The sequence below is a fragment of the Gymnoscopelus braueri genome, assembly GCF_963280865.1.
Source record: "Gymnoscopelus braueri genome assembly, chromosome: 13".
Lineage (NCBI taxonomy): Eukaryota > Metazoa > Chordata > Actinopteri > Myctophiformes > Myctophidae > Gymnoscopelus > Gymnoscopelus braueri.
The window spans coordinates 30816583-30835485 of NC_137615.1; the positions used below are offsets into that span (position 1 = coordinate 30816583).

The window sequence follows — 18903 nt, forward strand, 5'->3', positions numbered from 1 at the left end:
CATTGGGCACCACATATTTTAGAGGGGAAACATTTTCACATTGACCAGTCCAGAACACAAATCCGTAGAGATAGTTCATATGGAACACACAGTAAATGCTAGCCACTGTCGCAAAATTGCTTGCTCAGGGTGGAACTGTCGGGTCTCTACATGTAAAGTGTCTTGAGACAACTTGTTGTGATTTGACACTTTAATAAAATTGAATTGAATTGAAAATTCTCATTGTTATATTAACAACACACACAAATACAAACATACAAATATAGCTACTGTATAGAAGAGTGGCAGCAGTAAAATGCAATATATAATATTAAAAAAAGTTTTATTTAAAAAAGAAAGTTCATACATCAAGTTTAGATTATAATTATCATTATTATTACTCTTTGACCTATATGTACTGTATGTACTGATTAGATATAATGATGGTTTACTGATCGTGCGTGATAATCTCTCTCTTTTTATTGACTTTACCATGCTTGCTGCTGTAATGAAATGAAATGTCACAATCTAATCCCATTACAGACAGACAGACAGACAGACAGACACACACAAGGTTGGGTCATGTGGTTTCATGCGGTTTCAAAAACCTTTGTATTTCCATTTTCATTATCCCTCAGCGTTGTTCCCCAGATAACCTTTTCAACATCAAAGTTTTAAGACTTTCACTACCTCACTTTTCACAGATAAAACACCCCAAAACTTTGTTAACTGTATGCCAAGGAATGCAGGCAGAGATGGGAAGCAAGAAGGATTCTTTGAAACACTTGGCAATGAGCCAACTGTTTAGAATGGACTGAATTTCACTTTCGCTTTACCCACCCGCCATCCTGGCTGCTTTGCATAACATAATTTTTCTTCATGTGGAATTGCATGTTTCAACTTGCACGCAGGCAGATGTAACCCAGACTGAATAACATGACAGACTATTACATGCAGACAGCTGGAATGTAAACAAACAAGCAGGCACATAAAAAACTAAAGAAAAACACAATGGAAACTGCATTCATACAGTATGCACGGTGACACACGTTTTAGTCTACACACGTAACTATTTGGGCATTCTGGTACCGCACGTGGATTGAACATTCTGGGGCACAAAACAAGGACAGCACTGTTTTTGTGTGCACGTGACTGCACAGCTGAAATCTGTTACGTACCGTATGCACATGGGGATGGGTGTAGAGACACAACATGCTAAACCAAGTGTAAGCAATAGTCAGCCCCTGCCTTCTGTTTAATACATTCAGCTGAATATCACATGATGTAAGGTAAGGTAGCAGCAGTAAAAGCAACAGCAGTAAAAACAAAAATGTATGGAACAACAATATACAATATAGACGTATGGTACATGATGTACTGAAGAGATCCAGTTCAGCACATTTCTATGGTGTGACACATGACCTCTGTTTAAAAGAAAACCATAAATAATAATAACAGACTATATAACTTGTCAAAAGCATTTACAGGCATCCACAACCACACGTCTGCAAGAACACACTGCACATGCACTCAAGCGTGCACACATATCTGCTATGCCAATCAGCAGTTCTGGAATCCAGATATTGCAAACACTGCTATAGCAGATGCTCAGGATTTGCACAATATTTGTGTGCGTGTATATCTGCGTGTGTAGCGGCATGAGTAGGAGTGCATGTGGTTATCTGGTATTTGTCTTCAGTTAGTCTTTTGTAAGTGAACACTTACAAAATGTTTTCATTGGACTGTTATCTTAAATGTGTCAGGAGGACAATATGTTTGTCCTGTTGAGTTAACACTAAGTATGCACGTAATGTTGAGTTCACTTCACTGTAATTAGGTTTGCACGTAAGACATTCCTCTTATCCTCCCCATTTCCTTAGAACGAGAACTACGCTCTCTTCCCAAAAAAATCATGACAAACTAGGAAATAAGCCCTGAGTTTAGAGCGCAAACTTCCCTACCTGTTAAACTAGGAATTAACACATGGTCACAGAGTCACCTATTATCAGATGAAAACAACAGTTTAATTGTTTATGGTTTGAGTTATTTTCTTTCACTTTCACTATTACAGCAAACTTCCATCCCATTCTAGACATTTGGAAGAGTGCCTCCAAGAGACTTCTTCAATCTATGTGTTTACATTGCAAAGATTGGTCTGAAATCAAAGCCCCTACAGCAGACACTTGAATACTAGTCGTTTACGTCATTTTAAAAACAAACATGGTTGGGTCATCATGTGGTTTCATGGAATCGAGTTGTCAAGAAGAAATACAGTATGTGAGAGAAAGAGAGGAAGAAGAACAAACAAAACTAAAACCATAAGTATGTTCATAATTCAACCGGTCGCATAGCAACCTGCTATTTTAGAATTTTGACACATTTAGAAAATTTGCCCAAAACAGGGAAGCCAGGGTTAATGTGGTTAACTTACTGTACAATTTTAATTGAATTGTTAACTTGTGATATTATCAATGTAAGGCAGTCTACATTTCCCAAAAAGATATGCATGTATTTAATTCAGTCTGACCAGAAGCTGGGATAAAACATGCCCAATGGCAATAAAAATGAATGACCAGAGGGGGGATATCAAAAGCAGATGCATGGCTTTGAGATTTCTCTCCCACCCCTAGCAAATGTAACAAAGGCAAGAGCCAAAGTTCCACCAACGGACATTGAGCAATGTGTGTATGAGCAAAGTTGTGCGTATACCCAGCAATCATAGGGGTCACCAAGAACCAGAGCTGAAAAACTGATAACCTTTTATATTACAGTGACTTAGTTACAAGATATTTAGCAGGAAAGTAGATGATAATCAAATATAGTTACTAGGAAAGCACCCATGAGAAAAGGAGAGTAAGAGAAGTACATAATTTCCTAGTAAGTGCAATGGAATCCTACCTAGAAACTAGATGACAGAAATACAGTTCTTAGATAAGAACTTAGATACTTAGATACTTATCTAAATAAATTGATGGTGTGAAGAATACTAAGTAAAAATGTTCACTGATTATGACATGCCCAGAATAGGGATGCTAGTGTTCATGTGGTTAACAGCGCCCACTCCTCCTCATATTTAACCTGTGCAGTGACAGAAAAAGACCCCTAAAATTGCCACTACCAAACATACAGACCTAGAGGTAGTGGTGGAAAAAGTCCTCACATTTTTCACTTGAGTAAAAGTATCAATACCACCATGTAGAAATACTCTGCTACAAGTAAAAGTTCGGTTTTCAAAATGTACTTGAGTAAAAGTACAAAAGTATTGGTATCAAAATGTACTTTAAAGTACCAAAAGTAGCTTGTAGATCGGCTATTTTCAAATGGCCGAAAATTATATTTAGGGCTGAAGTACGTGGTTAATGTTTGTTTTGTAATAATAATCAAAATCTACAAAGTAACTAGAAACTAAAGTTGTAAAATACCTTAATTGTAGTGGAGTAAAAGTACAATATTTGCCTCTGAGATGTAGTGGAGTAGAAGTATAAAGTATTGAAAAGTGGAAATACTCCAGTAAAGTAAAAATGCTCAGAATTGTACTTAAGTACAGTACTTGAGTAAATGTACTTTCCACCAATGCCAAGAGGGCATTATCAAGGCAGCTGAATGGCTGAGTGCCTGTATTGTGATTGTAAGAGGATTCTCTCTCTTATCTCATCCCTGATATTATGAGACAAGATTCTTTATTGGCCTTGACTAAATTAGTTTTGCGACAGTGTGCACAGTGCCTCAAAAAATATAATATACGTACTGTACCAACAGTACATATCCATCCATACCAAGGTTATTATTTGTATTACATTTTTATTCTTATTTCATTTCCAATTTCTGTTTTAAATTTAGCTTAGTTTCCAGTTAAATTTGTGAGTGGGTTTTCTAGTTTCAGTTTAGTTTAGTTATTACTTAAAAACGTTTAGTTTTAGTTTAGTTTTTATTAGTTTCATTATTAGTTTCTTGTTTTGTTTATTTTTCAAGGACAAGACTTCCGAATAGATATTACAACACAAACACAAAACTGAGGGCTATGACTCAGTCATATACACATCCCAGTCTCATACATACTGCACATACGTGAGCAAGAATCTTACCTGTTATTATTGCCTATGGCACGGTTCATAAAACATCAACTGATGCACAAACTTGGACACATCATCATCATCAGTGTTGTTACCTGGAGTCACCTGGGTGTTTCGGGTCTTGCAACAGACACCCTCCTCCAGTCGACCCGACCGAGACTGATCAGATCCCTGACTGTGTCCAAGTGGCATGCTACAAGCCCCCACTGTCTCTTGAGGGTAGTTAGAGACAGTGCTAATAAGGGGTTAGGGTTAACCTGGTGCTAGCCAGACCGACAACGCAGATCCACGCACACATGGCACTTTGTGAGTGAATCCACGCCATCAGTCCGGCCGATGCCAGGCCAGGTTAGTTGAGATGTTGGCGACACTAGGACAATTGATAGATTATAGATTATAATTCAAATAAAGAAATCTCTTAAATATATTCTATTCAGTAGAAATTGCGTCTTTAAGTATAACAAAACTTCACTCTATAAAGTTTTATACACTTATTGTAAGCATTACAAGTTCAGAGAAATACTGATCTTTCAAATGCACTTTCACATATGAAGTCATCATTTATTCCTTGATGTGAGTGTGAGTGTGAGTGTGAGTGTGTGTGTGAGTGTGTGTGTGTGTGTGTGTGTGTGTGTGTGTGTGTGTGTGTGTGTGTGAGAGAGATAGTCTTCCTCTTTCTGTATTATAAAGCAACAAATATTCCACGTTTACTATAACCAGTACCCAGACAGAGAAATCCAGGCCCACTTCCACTTTCATTTTCACTCGTACCATATGACAGCTGGATCTCATTCAGACAGCTAAACAAAAAAAGGGGCTTAAGGGTCACCGGTAAATGCATGGCTGTAAACCTCATCAATACACTGAGAAAGTGAAAACATAGAATGGTACTCAACTACATCATGCACTCATTACATTTAAGTGCAATGATAATAAATAGTAGTTTGGGAGTAACTCAGGACCAGGATCCATTTTTACACTGTCAGAGTGAAATTAACAATCAGGATTTTATTGCGTAGTTTTATTGTGTAATATCGCAATCTCCATCTGTTTTATTGTCCCTTCATGGAAAAGGCGTGAGCACTCTGCAAGTCTGCAAGGACACAGCAGCAGGGTTCACGTTTTTACAAGGCTAAAGAGAAAACGAAAGCAACACTTAAATAATAAAAGTGCTGTCCTATACTTAGCTGAACTATCCATAAATCATTCATCTGTCAATCTATTCGCATCTTTGCAACCAAAGACTAAGACAAACAAGAATGGTATTACTATATTTACACGTAGCATTATGACCCTGACATGCATTCCTGTTCAATACATGAAGCATAGTGTACTGTAGTCTAGGTAGCCTGCAGTCAAGTGAGCAGCTGGCAATCATTTCCTGTAAAGTGTGCAGTTGAATCTTGATAAATGAGGCCCAGTATGCACAAACAGACATATTCTTGTCCCAAAAGTGGGATCAGTTAGTTAATTGCTTAAATGCACACACATGTGTGTGTGCAAGTGTTTGTGTGTGTTATGAGCAAAATCATAAGGCCTACGTAATCCTGAAACTTCAATCGCTCATCCCCCCATCCATCAGGCTCACAGAGGCGCAATAAAAGCTAATGCAAGTTAAATAAGCTGCATACCAGCTCAATGAGTAGCGAAAGCGAAAATTATAAACATTAATTTCAGCTAAATATAAATATTGTAATCATAATTAATAATCATGATCACAATATTAAGCCAATAAACTGCCATCATAATTTTAGCCATGACCGTGCAGCACACACACACGCACACCGAAACCTGGCTAAAGTCTGCACTGGTGCACCATCATTCCCAGTTCCCAAGAAATGAAACTCAAGCATCCTCCTCGTGTATCCACACGCAAATGGAAGCTCACATGCCTTTGTGTTCACATGCAAACACTTGCACTGCCAAAATGCATGCATGCACAGTTGCACACCAAAGCCCATATACTGTACATGCACAAATAAACACTGTATAATGTCTTGCAATGCACATAAGTGCATTATTGCACTGATGCACACAGAGGCAGAATAAATATTTACTGATATTAGTCTGTTTGTGTGCATCTCTCTGTGTGTTTGTTTCTAGATTAAGCTCGCTCTCTTTGCTAAGTTTCATTTTCAGCCAAAATAAACCTCTTGCCCGAGTCATTCACAACTGCAGGACCGTAGGTTTCATTATGATCTGACCAGTTACCCCATTTGCAGGGCAACAATTTACATGTTGTGATATTAATAGTGATCTGATTATGTCAAACAGCTAATGTGATGAGATGTCAACTGATATGTGTGTGTGTGTGTGCCAATGCTTCAGCCAGTGGGCAGAGATATCAACATACTACATCCAGTAGACATGGAGGCTGAGCATGAAACTTTAACAAGACCCACCAAGTCTTTCCTTAGCTTTCGTATACTTAATTTATAATCCATCACATGACAGTGTATAAATTAGGCATTTGTGTGTGTGTCTGTCTGCCTGTCTGTCTATGGCTGTATCTGTTAAGGGCTGTCCACACCAAGTACTGTAACTATATATATAATATATATTGTTATAAATTGTTTTTATTAATCTATATCACAAATGCAATCAAACCATCATGCCACCATAATGTATTTCTGGTTCTCTTCTTTAACCACATAGACCCTCTATACTTAGTTGGCATTGTACTTGGTGCACTCTTTTTTCCCTCTACACCAAGTCTCTTATCTGAAAAGAGCCGATCTACAAGCCCACACAACAATTGCATTGTAATGTGTTGTGAGCTTGTAGATCTGTTATTTTCTGCGAATGTTCCCCCCGGATAGATAGGATGGGGCTCAAGTAATAAAAGAAACAGCATTTTCCTTGACTTTTAGTCTTCCTGCCTATCTGTTTGTTGTTTCTGTCTGTCCTCAGTCTATCTATAGTAGCCTATACAGTATGACAGCCTGTCTGCCTTTCAGCCTAAGGGCTGTATAAACTGATAGATGGTGACTTTACTGGCTAGATAGACCAGCAATATACCTAAAAAAGAACAAAAGATAACTTTGATAGTTAACTTTGGAAACATGATAGCAATGATTTAACTTCAACCCTTACGATCAGTCCAAATATGGACATGCAAGTGCAGTTGTTTTCTGTTGAATTAATACCGAAATGGAAGCTGGCCCATGATTAAGACTATGTGTTACACAGAACAAAATAACAGCGAATGAGTAATTGTAGTTCTACAGAAATGGCCATGAATCATAAAAGATATATAATAATTCAACCACTAGGAGGCAGCGTTGGTGAATTATTATTATTATTATTATTATTATTATTATTTCTATTGGAAAGTGTATTCAGCCCCTATGTCAATGTGACACATAATTCAATTTAGATATTTATTTTGTGGTTCATGGGCTCAAGCAACACAAAACTTCAGATAGCAACCTAATATTCTTCCATTGTAATGACTTGGTGTGTAAGGCAACTGCAAGTGAGTCAATCTTCTTAGAGGATTGTCAGCAGAATATGATTCACATGATCTGATCTCAATGACTGTAGGCTAGTTGCAAAAGTGGACGTTCATTTAATAAGCAAGATTCAAATCATCACGTTGGTAATTTAAGATTTATGATGACGTGTTGATAATATAATATAGGCTACAGAGATTATTTTATTCGCAATAGCCTGCAACGAAGCCTGCAAAATAATTATAATTAAAACTTTAAGTCTTTCTCGAAATGTTTCCCACTGCCTTGTGGTTTGCTTCCCTTCCTCTAATGTTTTTTTTACCAGCCTCAGCCTGTCTACTATAATATTCACTTCAATACACTGCATGGATTCTATAACGGAGTTTCACTTTCGGTTTGGCTGCTGCTGTTTAAAGTAAACGCTAGCGTTGCAATGAAACGAACTACGATCGAAGGCGGAGTCAAATGAGGATTTCTTGGAAATGCAATGCAGGCGACTGACTGACTGAGGCTATATAACATCACACGTTACATGGACTGGGTAGAATAAGACTGGAGACTGACAGCGGTCTACAACATATAAAAGGCCTGTATACATTAATTGAAGCTGTCAAATTCAAAGTCGTTGAATCGCACTGTGGATTATCATTGATCGCTGTTTGGAGTACAGGGACCCATCTAAAAAAAACAACTTTGGATTGGATTGCTGGCAAACGGATTGTTGGAAACACTGAGACGATGAGCTGGAACTCAGTGCTTTCAAAAAACGGTAAGAATTGTTTCCCAGCGCCAGAAGCAACACTGTATCAGTGTGACGTTGTGGGCTACAACATCACTTATTACATGCCTTTTACGTTGGTGCAAAAACGGCCTGGCTGTCAGGTTTAAATTGCGAGTTGGAAGTTTTGCATCGATGGTAAATAATGAGTGAAAGTGATCTTCCCCATGTCTTGAAACACTGTTGCAAACCCTTTAAAGAGTTTTGCAACATTGTTTCCAGCCATGGGGAAGAGTGAGGACACACACACTTCAGTTGTCAGTCAGTGTACGCTTACCTGAGCCTCTCTGTCGCTCCTCCTTTCCAATAATCACTGTGTGATCACAAGAAATGAGGCCCAACCAGGTGGCGTTTTGAAGTACAGCCTATACAACACGCACTGATTGAGGAGGGCAGCCCAGTGAGCCCACACCAAGCAAGCACTACAACTGTGTAGGCTAACTGAAAAATCATGTTGGTTAAAATTGTTGACAAAATGGTTAAATAGCCTACATTTAGCAATTTTGACCAACATTATATTTAAACTGATGTCCAATCACTTGCCTATCTATCCTATCCATCTATCTACAGTATCTCTCTATCTGCACAGTGTCACTTGTTGAAGTGTGACTGTTGAATATTATTCAATTGTCAAGGTTCTAGGGAAAACTCATTGTGATATAGTGTAGTTTAATATTGGTTTGTCATGAATATTGTTATTGTAGCTATGTAGGACTTAACGGTTTATTGAATCATATACAGGATGTTTCTCTGCCACAGTGGGTGGCCTGTGGTAATCATGTTTTTGGACTAAGAAGAGCACAGACATCATATTACTCTATTCATATTACTAATATTACATATTACTAATATCTGCTTTATGTCGACATAAAGAAGAATCAAATGTTCTATCCTCTAAAATCAGGAGTATAGATGATGACGTTTTAGTTCAAACTATAGAATACACAGTTGTATCTGTAAGCTTGTAAAGTTGATTTAGAATATATACTGTACCTTTTGTGGATATTAAAAGTGTATTGAACACACTAATAATGTTTGCTATCTGGCATGTGTTATCTATAGATCTAGTAGCTCTACCTGTGTTGTAGTCCAACCACAAAAGGTTTTCCAGTCATAACTGAATGCCGCTATTTGGAGTTTCTCTATACAGTCAGAGCTCAAACAGTGTGATAGACCCTACTAAATCTACACAGCAAAATCCCCATCTACGCTTAACAGCTTCCCTCTAATGTCCTTTTTTTATACTGACGAGTGTTGTGTTTTGTGTCTTTCCAGGATGTCAGTGAGGTGTGTGGCGATGGGAGAGGGTTTGGGACCACTCTCCCCTGTAGGATGGTAGCACACAGTAACGTGGAAGGACATAACAAGAATTGCACATCATTAACCTCCTCCTCATCCTCCTCACCCTCATCATCCTCATCCTCCTCATCCCCACCACCACCCAGACACCAGCTGAGCCACCTTCCTCTCCATCGACGCCCAGAGACAGAGCAGCTCCAGCGACGGGACGACCCGGACAGATGCCCGGTGGTTCTGCCTCGCCCCGACCCAGTCCCAGACCCGGCCCCGGTCCCCGCCCCCCTGGCCGCGGTTCCCACCCACTTCCCGCCGTTCCGCTGCCAGGAGGACTACAGGATCATAATGGACACAGCCTCCAAGCTAGAGCGCAGCGGCTTCTACTGGGGACCCCTGGGGGTGCAGGAGGCCCACCGCCTGCTGCAGGACGCCCCACTGGGCAGCTTCCTGATCCGCGACAGCCGGCAGAAGGACGTGTTCTTCACGCTGTCCTACCGGGCAGAGAGCGCCTCCATCAGCGTGCGCATCGTCTACAAGCGCCAGAGCTTCAGCCTGGCCGGCAGCGAGCGCTCCTTCCCCAGCCTCTTCGGCCTCCTGGAACACTACGTGGCATCGCCGAAGAAGAGTCTGACCGTTCCGTACCGCAGACGCGCTCCCACGCTGCAGGAGATGTGCAGGAGCCGCATCGTGGAGGCGTGCGGAGGGGAGCAGGGGCTGTCGGAGCTACCCCCCCTCAACCGCGTCGTCCAGGACTTTCTGTCGGAGTTCCCGTACAAGTTGTGAGCTTACATTGGGTTGCCGTATCGCCGAGGCGTGGCGCGGTCAGTCAATGGATGGAGACTGTATCGCTATGGTCATGTTCAGAAAGGATAGTCCTCGTTAGGTTGAGACACTGCACAAAGAGAAACATTTCCCCTGCAAGCCATTCTCGGGGACAATTAAAGGCTCACTCTCACATTTTGCACACTGCTGTGCTCTGCATTTTAACACAGATGATTTTCTTCAGACACTTGCCTTCCCTCTGCACATGGACAGGCTATAGCTTTTTCAAATACAAGCCTAAATATTTGAACGGCGCTGCATTAAGAGACTACTACCAAATTGGAGGAGTTGAGACAAGAGAACAACTGATGACCTCTACATTATCAACTTTAAGACCACCCATCCGTTTATGGTTGCCATTAGATGCCCATGATCATCAGCACATGTGTCTGCTGTGGAAATGGATAACTGTGACCTCTACATGTACATGGACTTCGGTCAGAGCACAACAGGCTAATGATACAGACCACATGTTCTGGACAGTTGACTGTTGTGTGCAGTGGAGCGTAAGGGTGAAAGTACCATGGCTTCTCCTCTGGTCATGCAGTTGTGAGCTAATGGATCTGACACAGTGGTACTATTGGGTTTTTAATGTTACGTATTGTATAAGTCCTATGTTCACTTTGTTTTGTAGCACACTTGAACACTCTAAAGTGAATGTTTACATCGCACATGAATGTTTGCCACCACCGACGGCTCATATGTCACCGCACGTCCATCCACACGTATTGAATCTGAATGTCTTGAAACCACACATATTTGTTGATTGCTTTTGCCTGCCTGGAACACCGGATGAGCAAGGTTTGCTCATTGACGACTGCCCTGTGAGTTCTGTGGTGCCAGGCAAAACCAATCCATCCCAGATCAATCGCTGTGGAGGATGTGAGCTGGTGTTCGATTCACTAGGTGGGGAATTTAGTACTGTATATCTCTGTCATGTGATTGCCCTCTGTCATGTGATTGCCCTCTCTGTCAAGCACGCACAAACCTCAATATTAATCAGAAGGGAAAATATTGTGAATATTGTGAATATTATTATTTCTTTCATTACTGTATTATCTGACATAATATATTTTTTTATAGAAAATAAATATTATTTGTGAACATTTCAAAATAGAATTTTCACTCTTGTGGTTATCATTTCACGTCCATCCCAGAGTACTCTGTGTGTGTGTGTGTGTGTGTGTGTGTGTGGGGGGGGGGATACACTACAGTGCAACATTCTTGTATTTGCCATTGCTTGCTTGTGTCAGTCAACTGACAACAGCCAGACAGTTTTGGGGCCAGTGAGGGAGCAACAGACAGACAGAAAGGATGACACGGTCTTTACCACAGTGAGTTTCACAGTGATTCATCTAAGTATGGTAAAGGTGGGTGGGATTACGTTGATAGTAAATTGCCCCCGTCACACACACACACACACACACACACACACACACACACACACACACACACACACACACACACACACACACACACACACACACACACACACACACACACACACACACACACACACACACACACACACACACACACACACACACTTACCAGAAGCGGAGGAAGAGGTGTCAGATAAAGGGACTGTGTGAGGGAGAACCCAAAGCAGAAGGGAGTATAGTATGTAAGGGTTAAGGTCATAATATGAATTAGCATTTAGATGCTGAATGATTTAATGTTACGAATGAATGCATGTGGCATGTCTGACTATTATGACTAGGAATGATGCTTACAGGTGTGTCCATGGCGCCAGCCTTATCTGCAAGAGAACGTTTGTATGACTAATTCTGTGTGTGTGTCTGTAAAACCTACATGAAAATTAGCAGGCTTGTCATTGTCTAGTTATTATATACTGTAAAAGCTTTTTATCTAACCCTCACCTCAGCTGTAATCCTTAATATTTTAACTCTCACTTCAAGTTTAACATTTACTGTAATCCAAAGAAATTTAACCCTAACCTTAAAGCCTAATTCACCTCATTGTATGACCGTTAATTGACATTCGACTGAACACATGTTCAACTTTCAGTGGAATAACCTTTCAGTTGAAAAATAATCACTACATTGCAAATTTTCCTTTTAAATTAGGCTTGGCACAACTGAACCTTACACCGTTTGTCTTCTGAATAATCAGACAAATTAAGGCTATACAGCCCTAAAGGTTGAATAAAGTTCATTTGCATCTGCAGTTAGTGTGGTTTGGTTTCTCCTTTTTGGCAAATTGTTTCCGCTGCCAGCCTCATGAGACGTAATCAGTGTGTTCCCTTGGTAGCAGTTTTCTTCTACCTTCAAATGAACACCTAACCCTACTCGAACCACCATGCACTATGTCTAACCCTAACTAGAACTAATACACACACACACACACACACACCCACGCACAGTGTGAGTCATGCTGTGTAGATTGTTGCATCCTTTACTGTCTGACATTCTTTATCCATTACATTCATGAGTGACGCATCACGTCGTCACACTTGTTACTTCTAGAGAGCAACACGCGATACGACTAAACACATTTAGGCTTAGATGATAATTTACCACAGAAGAGCATTATACATGAGGTAACAAAAAACTATTTGAAGTTCCCTTTAGTGCCAAATATAGTCAGTCTCTACTTCTACTTCTTGTTAGTTTTAGCTCAGAAGAACTCAAAATGAGATCATAGTTTATTCTCACACTGAGTGTGTGTCTGTGTGTGCACTGATGAGTCATATGTTAGTTTCATTCATAGTATTTCATTTCAGGATATTCCTCAGCATTTTGAGAAATGAAACAGGGGAACTGGTCCATGTGTGACTTTGTGCGTTTGTCAAATGATTTCTGTGCAATCATTTGTTTGGAATTTCTTATTCTCATACACACCATTCCAGTTTAACAAATTCAAAAAAGGCTAGTTTAACAATCCCTAGAGTCAAAAAGAAATCAGTAGGCAATAGAGCTTTTGCCTATCAATCCCCTCAGAAATTCTCTTCCTACTGTAATCAGGGAAGCTACATAGCTTTAAATCCAAGCTCAATACTCACTTATTCTCCTCTTAGCCAACCCTATCTCTGTTCCCCGGAGTGTTTTACTGTTTACTGACCCTTCGATATCCCTTGTTTTGTTTTAAATATTAATATACTACTTAAAGGTAGGGTAAGTGATATTTTTGGGTTAAAACTAAAAGTATTTTGTTAAAAGGTTAAAGCACTATATTCTGATAGTAATCATTGCCATAGAGTGTTTGTTCAGTAACAGGAGTCTCCCCGTCTCTCCAGCTCTTTAATAAACAGAAAATACATTTTCTGGTAGGTGTCAAAATCTCAGCCAATCAGGAGAAAGTACCCATTTTTAAGCTTCATTTTTATAGTGTTCCAGTTCCAATTTTGTCTGCTCATTTCTTAGTGTCATCACTTTGGATTGGATAAAATTGGAAATGAAACGAAAATGCATTTTCTGTTTTATAAAGAGCTGGAGAGACAAGGAAACTCCTTTTACTGAACAAACACTCTATAGCAATGAGTACTATCAGAATATAGAGCTATTTAACACTTATTTTAACCAAAGAAAATCACTTACCCTACCTTTAATTGTGGATAATTTATTACTTTAACAGGGCAAAAAAACATTACAGGTCATCATCTTACACAATTTGTACCACTTCAGTTGGCATGCTTTTTACACTAAGATTTGTTTATTTATTTTCTTTATTTTAGGGGGTCTTTTCCCATGACCCACCACCCCTATACCCGCATATCTGTCTAAATACCTCCAAAAGGTTAGTGACACCCACAGTCACAAAACTAGAGGGAGCGTTAACAACAATCTGGTACCACCCACCCATATAACAAACATGGGCAAATTCTCCTTCTACAGCACTGCCACCCAGGTTTGGAATAGTCTAACCCCATCCCTCAAAAAATGCAGTTCGCTGGGCATTTAAAACAGCCTTAAAAACTCACCTTACTGGAGGCCAAAAGAGGAGGTATTACCATTTTCCCGTTAGACAGACGACCCCACCCCCCTTTTTTGTACATATGTTATTTATTTTTTTCCTGCATTTTTGTTTTGTTTGCACATATAGTGTTATTTTTTCTGTATTTTTGTGTTGATATTTGAACCGTTTGGTTGCTACAATATATGTCTATGAATTGACTACCAAGGACCCCAATGGAAACAAGACCGCAAGGACGTTTTTGGACGGACCTTTTAGACAAAGTATTATAAATGTAATTGTGCTGTTTTACATTTTTTGCCTAATAAAATATTCAATCAATCAATCAATGCATTAGCCCCTCACATCTCTGGACCCTTTGCTTTTCATCACCTGCATCTTAGTTTTTCTATATGGAAAACAAAAAAAGGAGGGTAAGGCCGGCAGTTAAACCGGCACTGTACAGTGGAAAAGCAGCAAAGTGGCTGGTGGGGTGTTTGTTACCGTGCACCATTGCAAACCTGATCAGCACAGCTCCTTGTAGAAAAATACATCTTCAAATCTGTCCTACTGCGTATCTGTGCAGGCAGACAAGACATGGGTCCTCTAACATTGTTATAACTGTGGTTTGATCAAGAGGAAAGCCACATGAAAGGGTTTCGATGTCTTTGCATACCGGGAACACAGACTCACGCATACGCACTTCCCTGAAGAGAAGCAACACATTCAGGCCACAAGGTGACAGAAGCCTCACACACACACCACAGGAAGCGATGACAGTATGTCATGAGCACGGTAACACACATCAGATTAGATGGGCTTAGGGTTAAAACACCAACACTTTCATGCACACGCAGACACACAATTACAGGTATCCATGCAAAGTCAATGGAAGCATTATGCTGGCGATAAGAAAATAATTTGTTCAGCTTTAGTAAAATGAACATAACACGTTATAACAGCTCTCTTCTTAGAATCAAGAAAAAATAAAACATTTTCCTATCCATCTTCAGTGTTGTGGTGGGACAGAATCAAAGAGAAGGGGAAAGGAGAGGGGGAGAGTCAACGAGAGAAAGACAGTAGTGATTGAACAAAACTGATAAAACGGCTACCTGCAAAAACAAACACACCAAATCAACAGCCTCACCACTTTTAAGTAGAATAATTTATTGCATCTCTTTTAATTATTTATCTGTTTCTGTCCATTAATATAACAATAATTACAAGGTTTAAAAGCAGAAAGCATTTACAGAGCATACAAACATATTACATACAGAAACACTACAATCAGAGACTTACTCATAATCCTAATTATTAGTACTGTAGTTGTCAATTGGCCCATCTTGCTGCTGCTATGTACAGACACAAGGTGAAAGTACAGTGGAAGAAAAAGAGAAGCATGGCAGAGGAGGAGTATTGCTTTGAATTCACTCTTTTTTTAAACTTGCTCGATGACTGTACATAGTTAAAAAATAAAAGAGTGATAATCAAGCATAAGACTTAATGTACAGTTGTTTAATAGGAGAAGAGGTTTGGAGAGATGGCGATAAAAAACAGGGGGCTAGAGAGAGGCCCAAAAGAGGAATGAGAGAGTACCAGACAAGAGGAAAGTGATAAAGTGGGACAGGGAGTCTGCAGATGCACCAATTAACGTGTTAGCGCACGCGCTTCGTTAACGTTTCAATTTTCAACTGACGTGAGCCAAGAAAGAATTAAGCAGTTATGCATAAAATACATTGATCCTGTTCCCACTGATCAATCGACACTGCTGATCAGAGAGATAAGCTGTCAAACAGTTACATTCATCTCTCCCCTCATTCTTTAGCTCTTTAGATTATTGCAGTAGTAAAGCTTTATTCAACTGATTAGTAGGAGGAAGAGGAGGACGAGGAACGGGGAGGGCCTGTTAAGACACTGACCACAGCAGCTAAGTTTCTCCACTGAAACAGAAAACCTCAGGGGGTCCTCAGGTTGATCCAAGAGGGGTCCCGTCATGGGAAAACTGCTTGGCTGATAATTCTGCTGTCATAAGTTTGCCGTGATTAGTATTTTCAAGTTCAGACAACACTCTTAAAAACAGGGGATGGGACATTTCCAACAGGTCTCTCTGCCTAAAATAAACTCATTATTTCCTTCAGAGTCTACTGTACAGTGTCTTTATGAAAACCAAGTAGATGGAAAATTGTATACCAACGCATAATCATAATTTTTTCAAACTGACTTTAGGTCAACACCTAAGGGACAACTTGCAGATACATTCAATCCAGTGTTGTTGTGATGCATAGCAGACCATGATGGTTTCTGATTTCAGTGTGAAAGGGCTGTTATCAGGAGTTCAGCTTTCCACCACTTTGTCCAATGATGTTGTGTTGTTCCTTGGGCCCATTGTCGAACAGTGCCGACATGTGGTTGTATGTTCTATGCACAGGGCAGACGATTGGCCAAACCCTGAAACAAACTCTCAAAAGGCATCCTGTAGCTTGTGTGGTAAGCATCTTATACCCTAAGCAGTGCACTAATGCCTCATGTCCACCACTAAGTGCCAGGCCACCTCTGCAGCATTCTAAATATGCACATGGGAACCCAGCAGTATGACTTGGGAAGCATCCCAAAACATGGTCAATGTGAAACGGCCACAAACAAGAACTGTGACATCCATGTTCACACCTCAGTCGGCCAACATGGTGCTGTTTGAGAACTGCAGAAGGATTATAACTGATTTATACTTTGTTGTGCATTGTGGCGTGCCCCGAAAATAGCAGATCTACAAGCTCACAATGCGTTGCACTGTGGCACACTGCAAGCTTGTAGATCTACTATTTGTGATGCACGATAAATGACGCAAGTATAAATCAGGCCTTGGTGATCAACGCAGCAGTGAAGGAAACTTAGATTAGTAGATTCATTGATGGATCCCGGCTGGTAGCTTAGCGTGTAAGTGTGAAATGACTGCATTTTTATGGTGTAGGCCATACAACATAAGGGCTAAATTAATCACAATAAGACAAGACTGCTGTGGTGGCAGTTTAATGGCAGTAAAAACCACCAACACGTGTGTGTGCATGCACACACGCAAACACACACGCGTGCACACACACACGTGTATGTACAGACATGACAGCAGATTTTGGTTGGCAGTCACTGCAACTGGGTTTGATGGTAAATGTAGCTGACTCAGATGGTTGTGTGTCTATATGTGTGTGTGTGTGTGTGTGTGTGTGTGTGCACACGTATAATGTCATACGGTACTGACAATCACTATTAAACATCGATTTGAGTGCTGTTTGCAGATGAAGTCCTTAATGTAAATTGTTCTAAGAATGGCCTGCAGCAAGGTGCATATGTGTGTGTATGTATGTATGAGAGAGAGACATGAATTGAAAAACCATCTGTTGAAACAGGATGAATAAAAATGTCATTGCTGGTCGAGCGAACACATGTACACTTGCATATGCATACTCTTATGTTAACCTGCACACGCACACACAGTCACACACTTAAATGTAACACACTCACACAACAGAAACTCGACTGTGCTTTGAGCTTCTCATGAGCCTATGCATATGGGTGTGTCTTTTCAGTCACTCTTGTGAGCAAAAAGTCTTCCTTCACCTGCACAAACCTCAACGCAAATGAGACAGTTCTCACAAAAAACGACCTGCAGCTCAACACATGAAAATATACTGCAGTATGCCAACTAGCACGGTCCTCTGTATGTGCACACGCACGCACTTTGTGTAGGTTGCTTAATCCAATTCAGGTGACTCTGGTGAGTGTATCTCATTTGATCCCTCGCCATCATCAGCAGTGGGTGTGTCTGTATCTAGCACCTCCCCTGGGGGCGTGTCATCACCTTCAGACTCCTCTCCCTCCTGCCGCTCTGTGGAAACGACTGCGCCTCCCTCCGCCTCGTCTGTGGGTGTAGCCGAATCCGGTGCCGCGGTTCCCTCCCCGACGGTCGCTTCCGTCTCCTCCAACTGCAACTCCTCTTCCTCCCCTCGGACCGCTTCATCCTCGCCACCCTTTCTTCCCTCGCTGCCAACCTCCTCCTCGTCGTCGTCCTCCTCAGCGATGGAGGCGTGTGGTCCCTGGAGGGAGTGCGAGGCGGCGCTGAGGGCGTGGAGGTGCGGGGAGTCGGCAGGGGGCAGCAGGGTCAGGGACTCCACGCTCAGGGAGTCCGTGTCGTCGTGGGTGAGCAGGGAGATGTTGGGCTGGGATGCCGGGGTGAGGCTGGGGGCCAGGGTTTGGGCTGGGGCTGGGGGGGCAGAGGAGACCACCATTACACCACCATCATCACCTCCTCCTCCCTCCCCTTCTCCACCTGAGGAAGAGGGAGGGGTGTGCTCCAGAAACGTGGTATCATCTGTAGGAGAGGAGTGAGTAAGTAAGTGAAGGACACAGAGAGAAGCACAGAGAGGACAGATGTATGAGATGATTAGCAACAAATAAGAGTTGAGTTTCTCCATTTCCTCCTCAGTATTTTGGATATACTTAACCAGCATGGAATTATAGCAAATAAGCCACAACATGTTAGTTTCTATTTAGATACAGTATGTTGATATTTACATTTAAATAAAGTGTCAAACATGCT

General features: G+C 40.9%; 2 protein-coding genes across 2 annotated transcripts in view; one reads left to right on the forward strand and one right to left on the reverse strand.

Annotated features, from left to right (window-relative positions):
• The first annotated feature begins 8046 nt into the window (after nucleotides 1-8046).
• socs1a (suppressor of cytokine signaling 1a) lies at nucleotides 8047-11548 on the forward strand. Its single transcript, XM_080447781.1, has 2 exons — nucleotides 8047-8273; nucleotides 9558-11548. The coding sequence occupies exon 2, from the start codon at nucleotides 9615-9617 to the stop codon at nucleotides 10359-10361; it is 747 nt and encodes a 248-aa protein (XP_080303907.1). The 5' UTR covers nucleotides 8047-8273; nucleotides 9558-9614; the 3' UTR covers nucleotides 10362-11548.
• Nucleotides 11549-15459: 3911 nt separating this feature from the next.
• Nucleotides 15460-18903, reverse strand: part of clec16a (C-type lectin domain containing 16A) — a 54947-nt gene continuing 51503 nt past the window's right edge. Inside the window, 1 exon segment of the mRNA XM_080446341.1 lies at nucleotides 15460-18675. Coding sequence (XP_080302467.1) covers nucleotides 18059-18675 — 617 coding nt within the window. The 3' untranslated portion in view covers nucleotides 15460-18058.

Bases quoted from the DNA above. Each gene is read 5' to 3' on its own strand.
- socs1a (XM_080447781.1), top strand. From the start codon at position 9,615: ATGGTAGCACACAGTAACGTGGAAGGACATAACAAGAATTGCACATCA.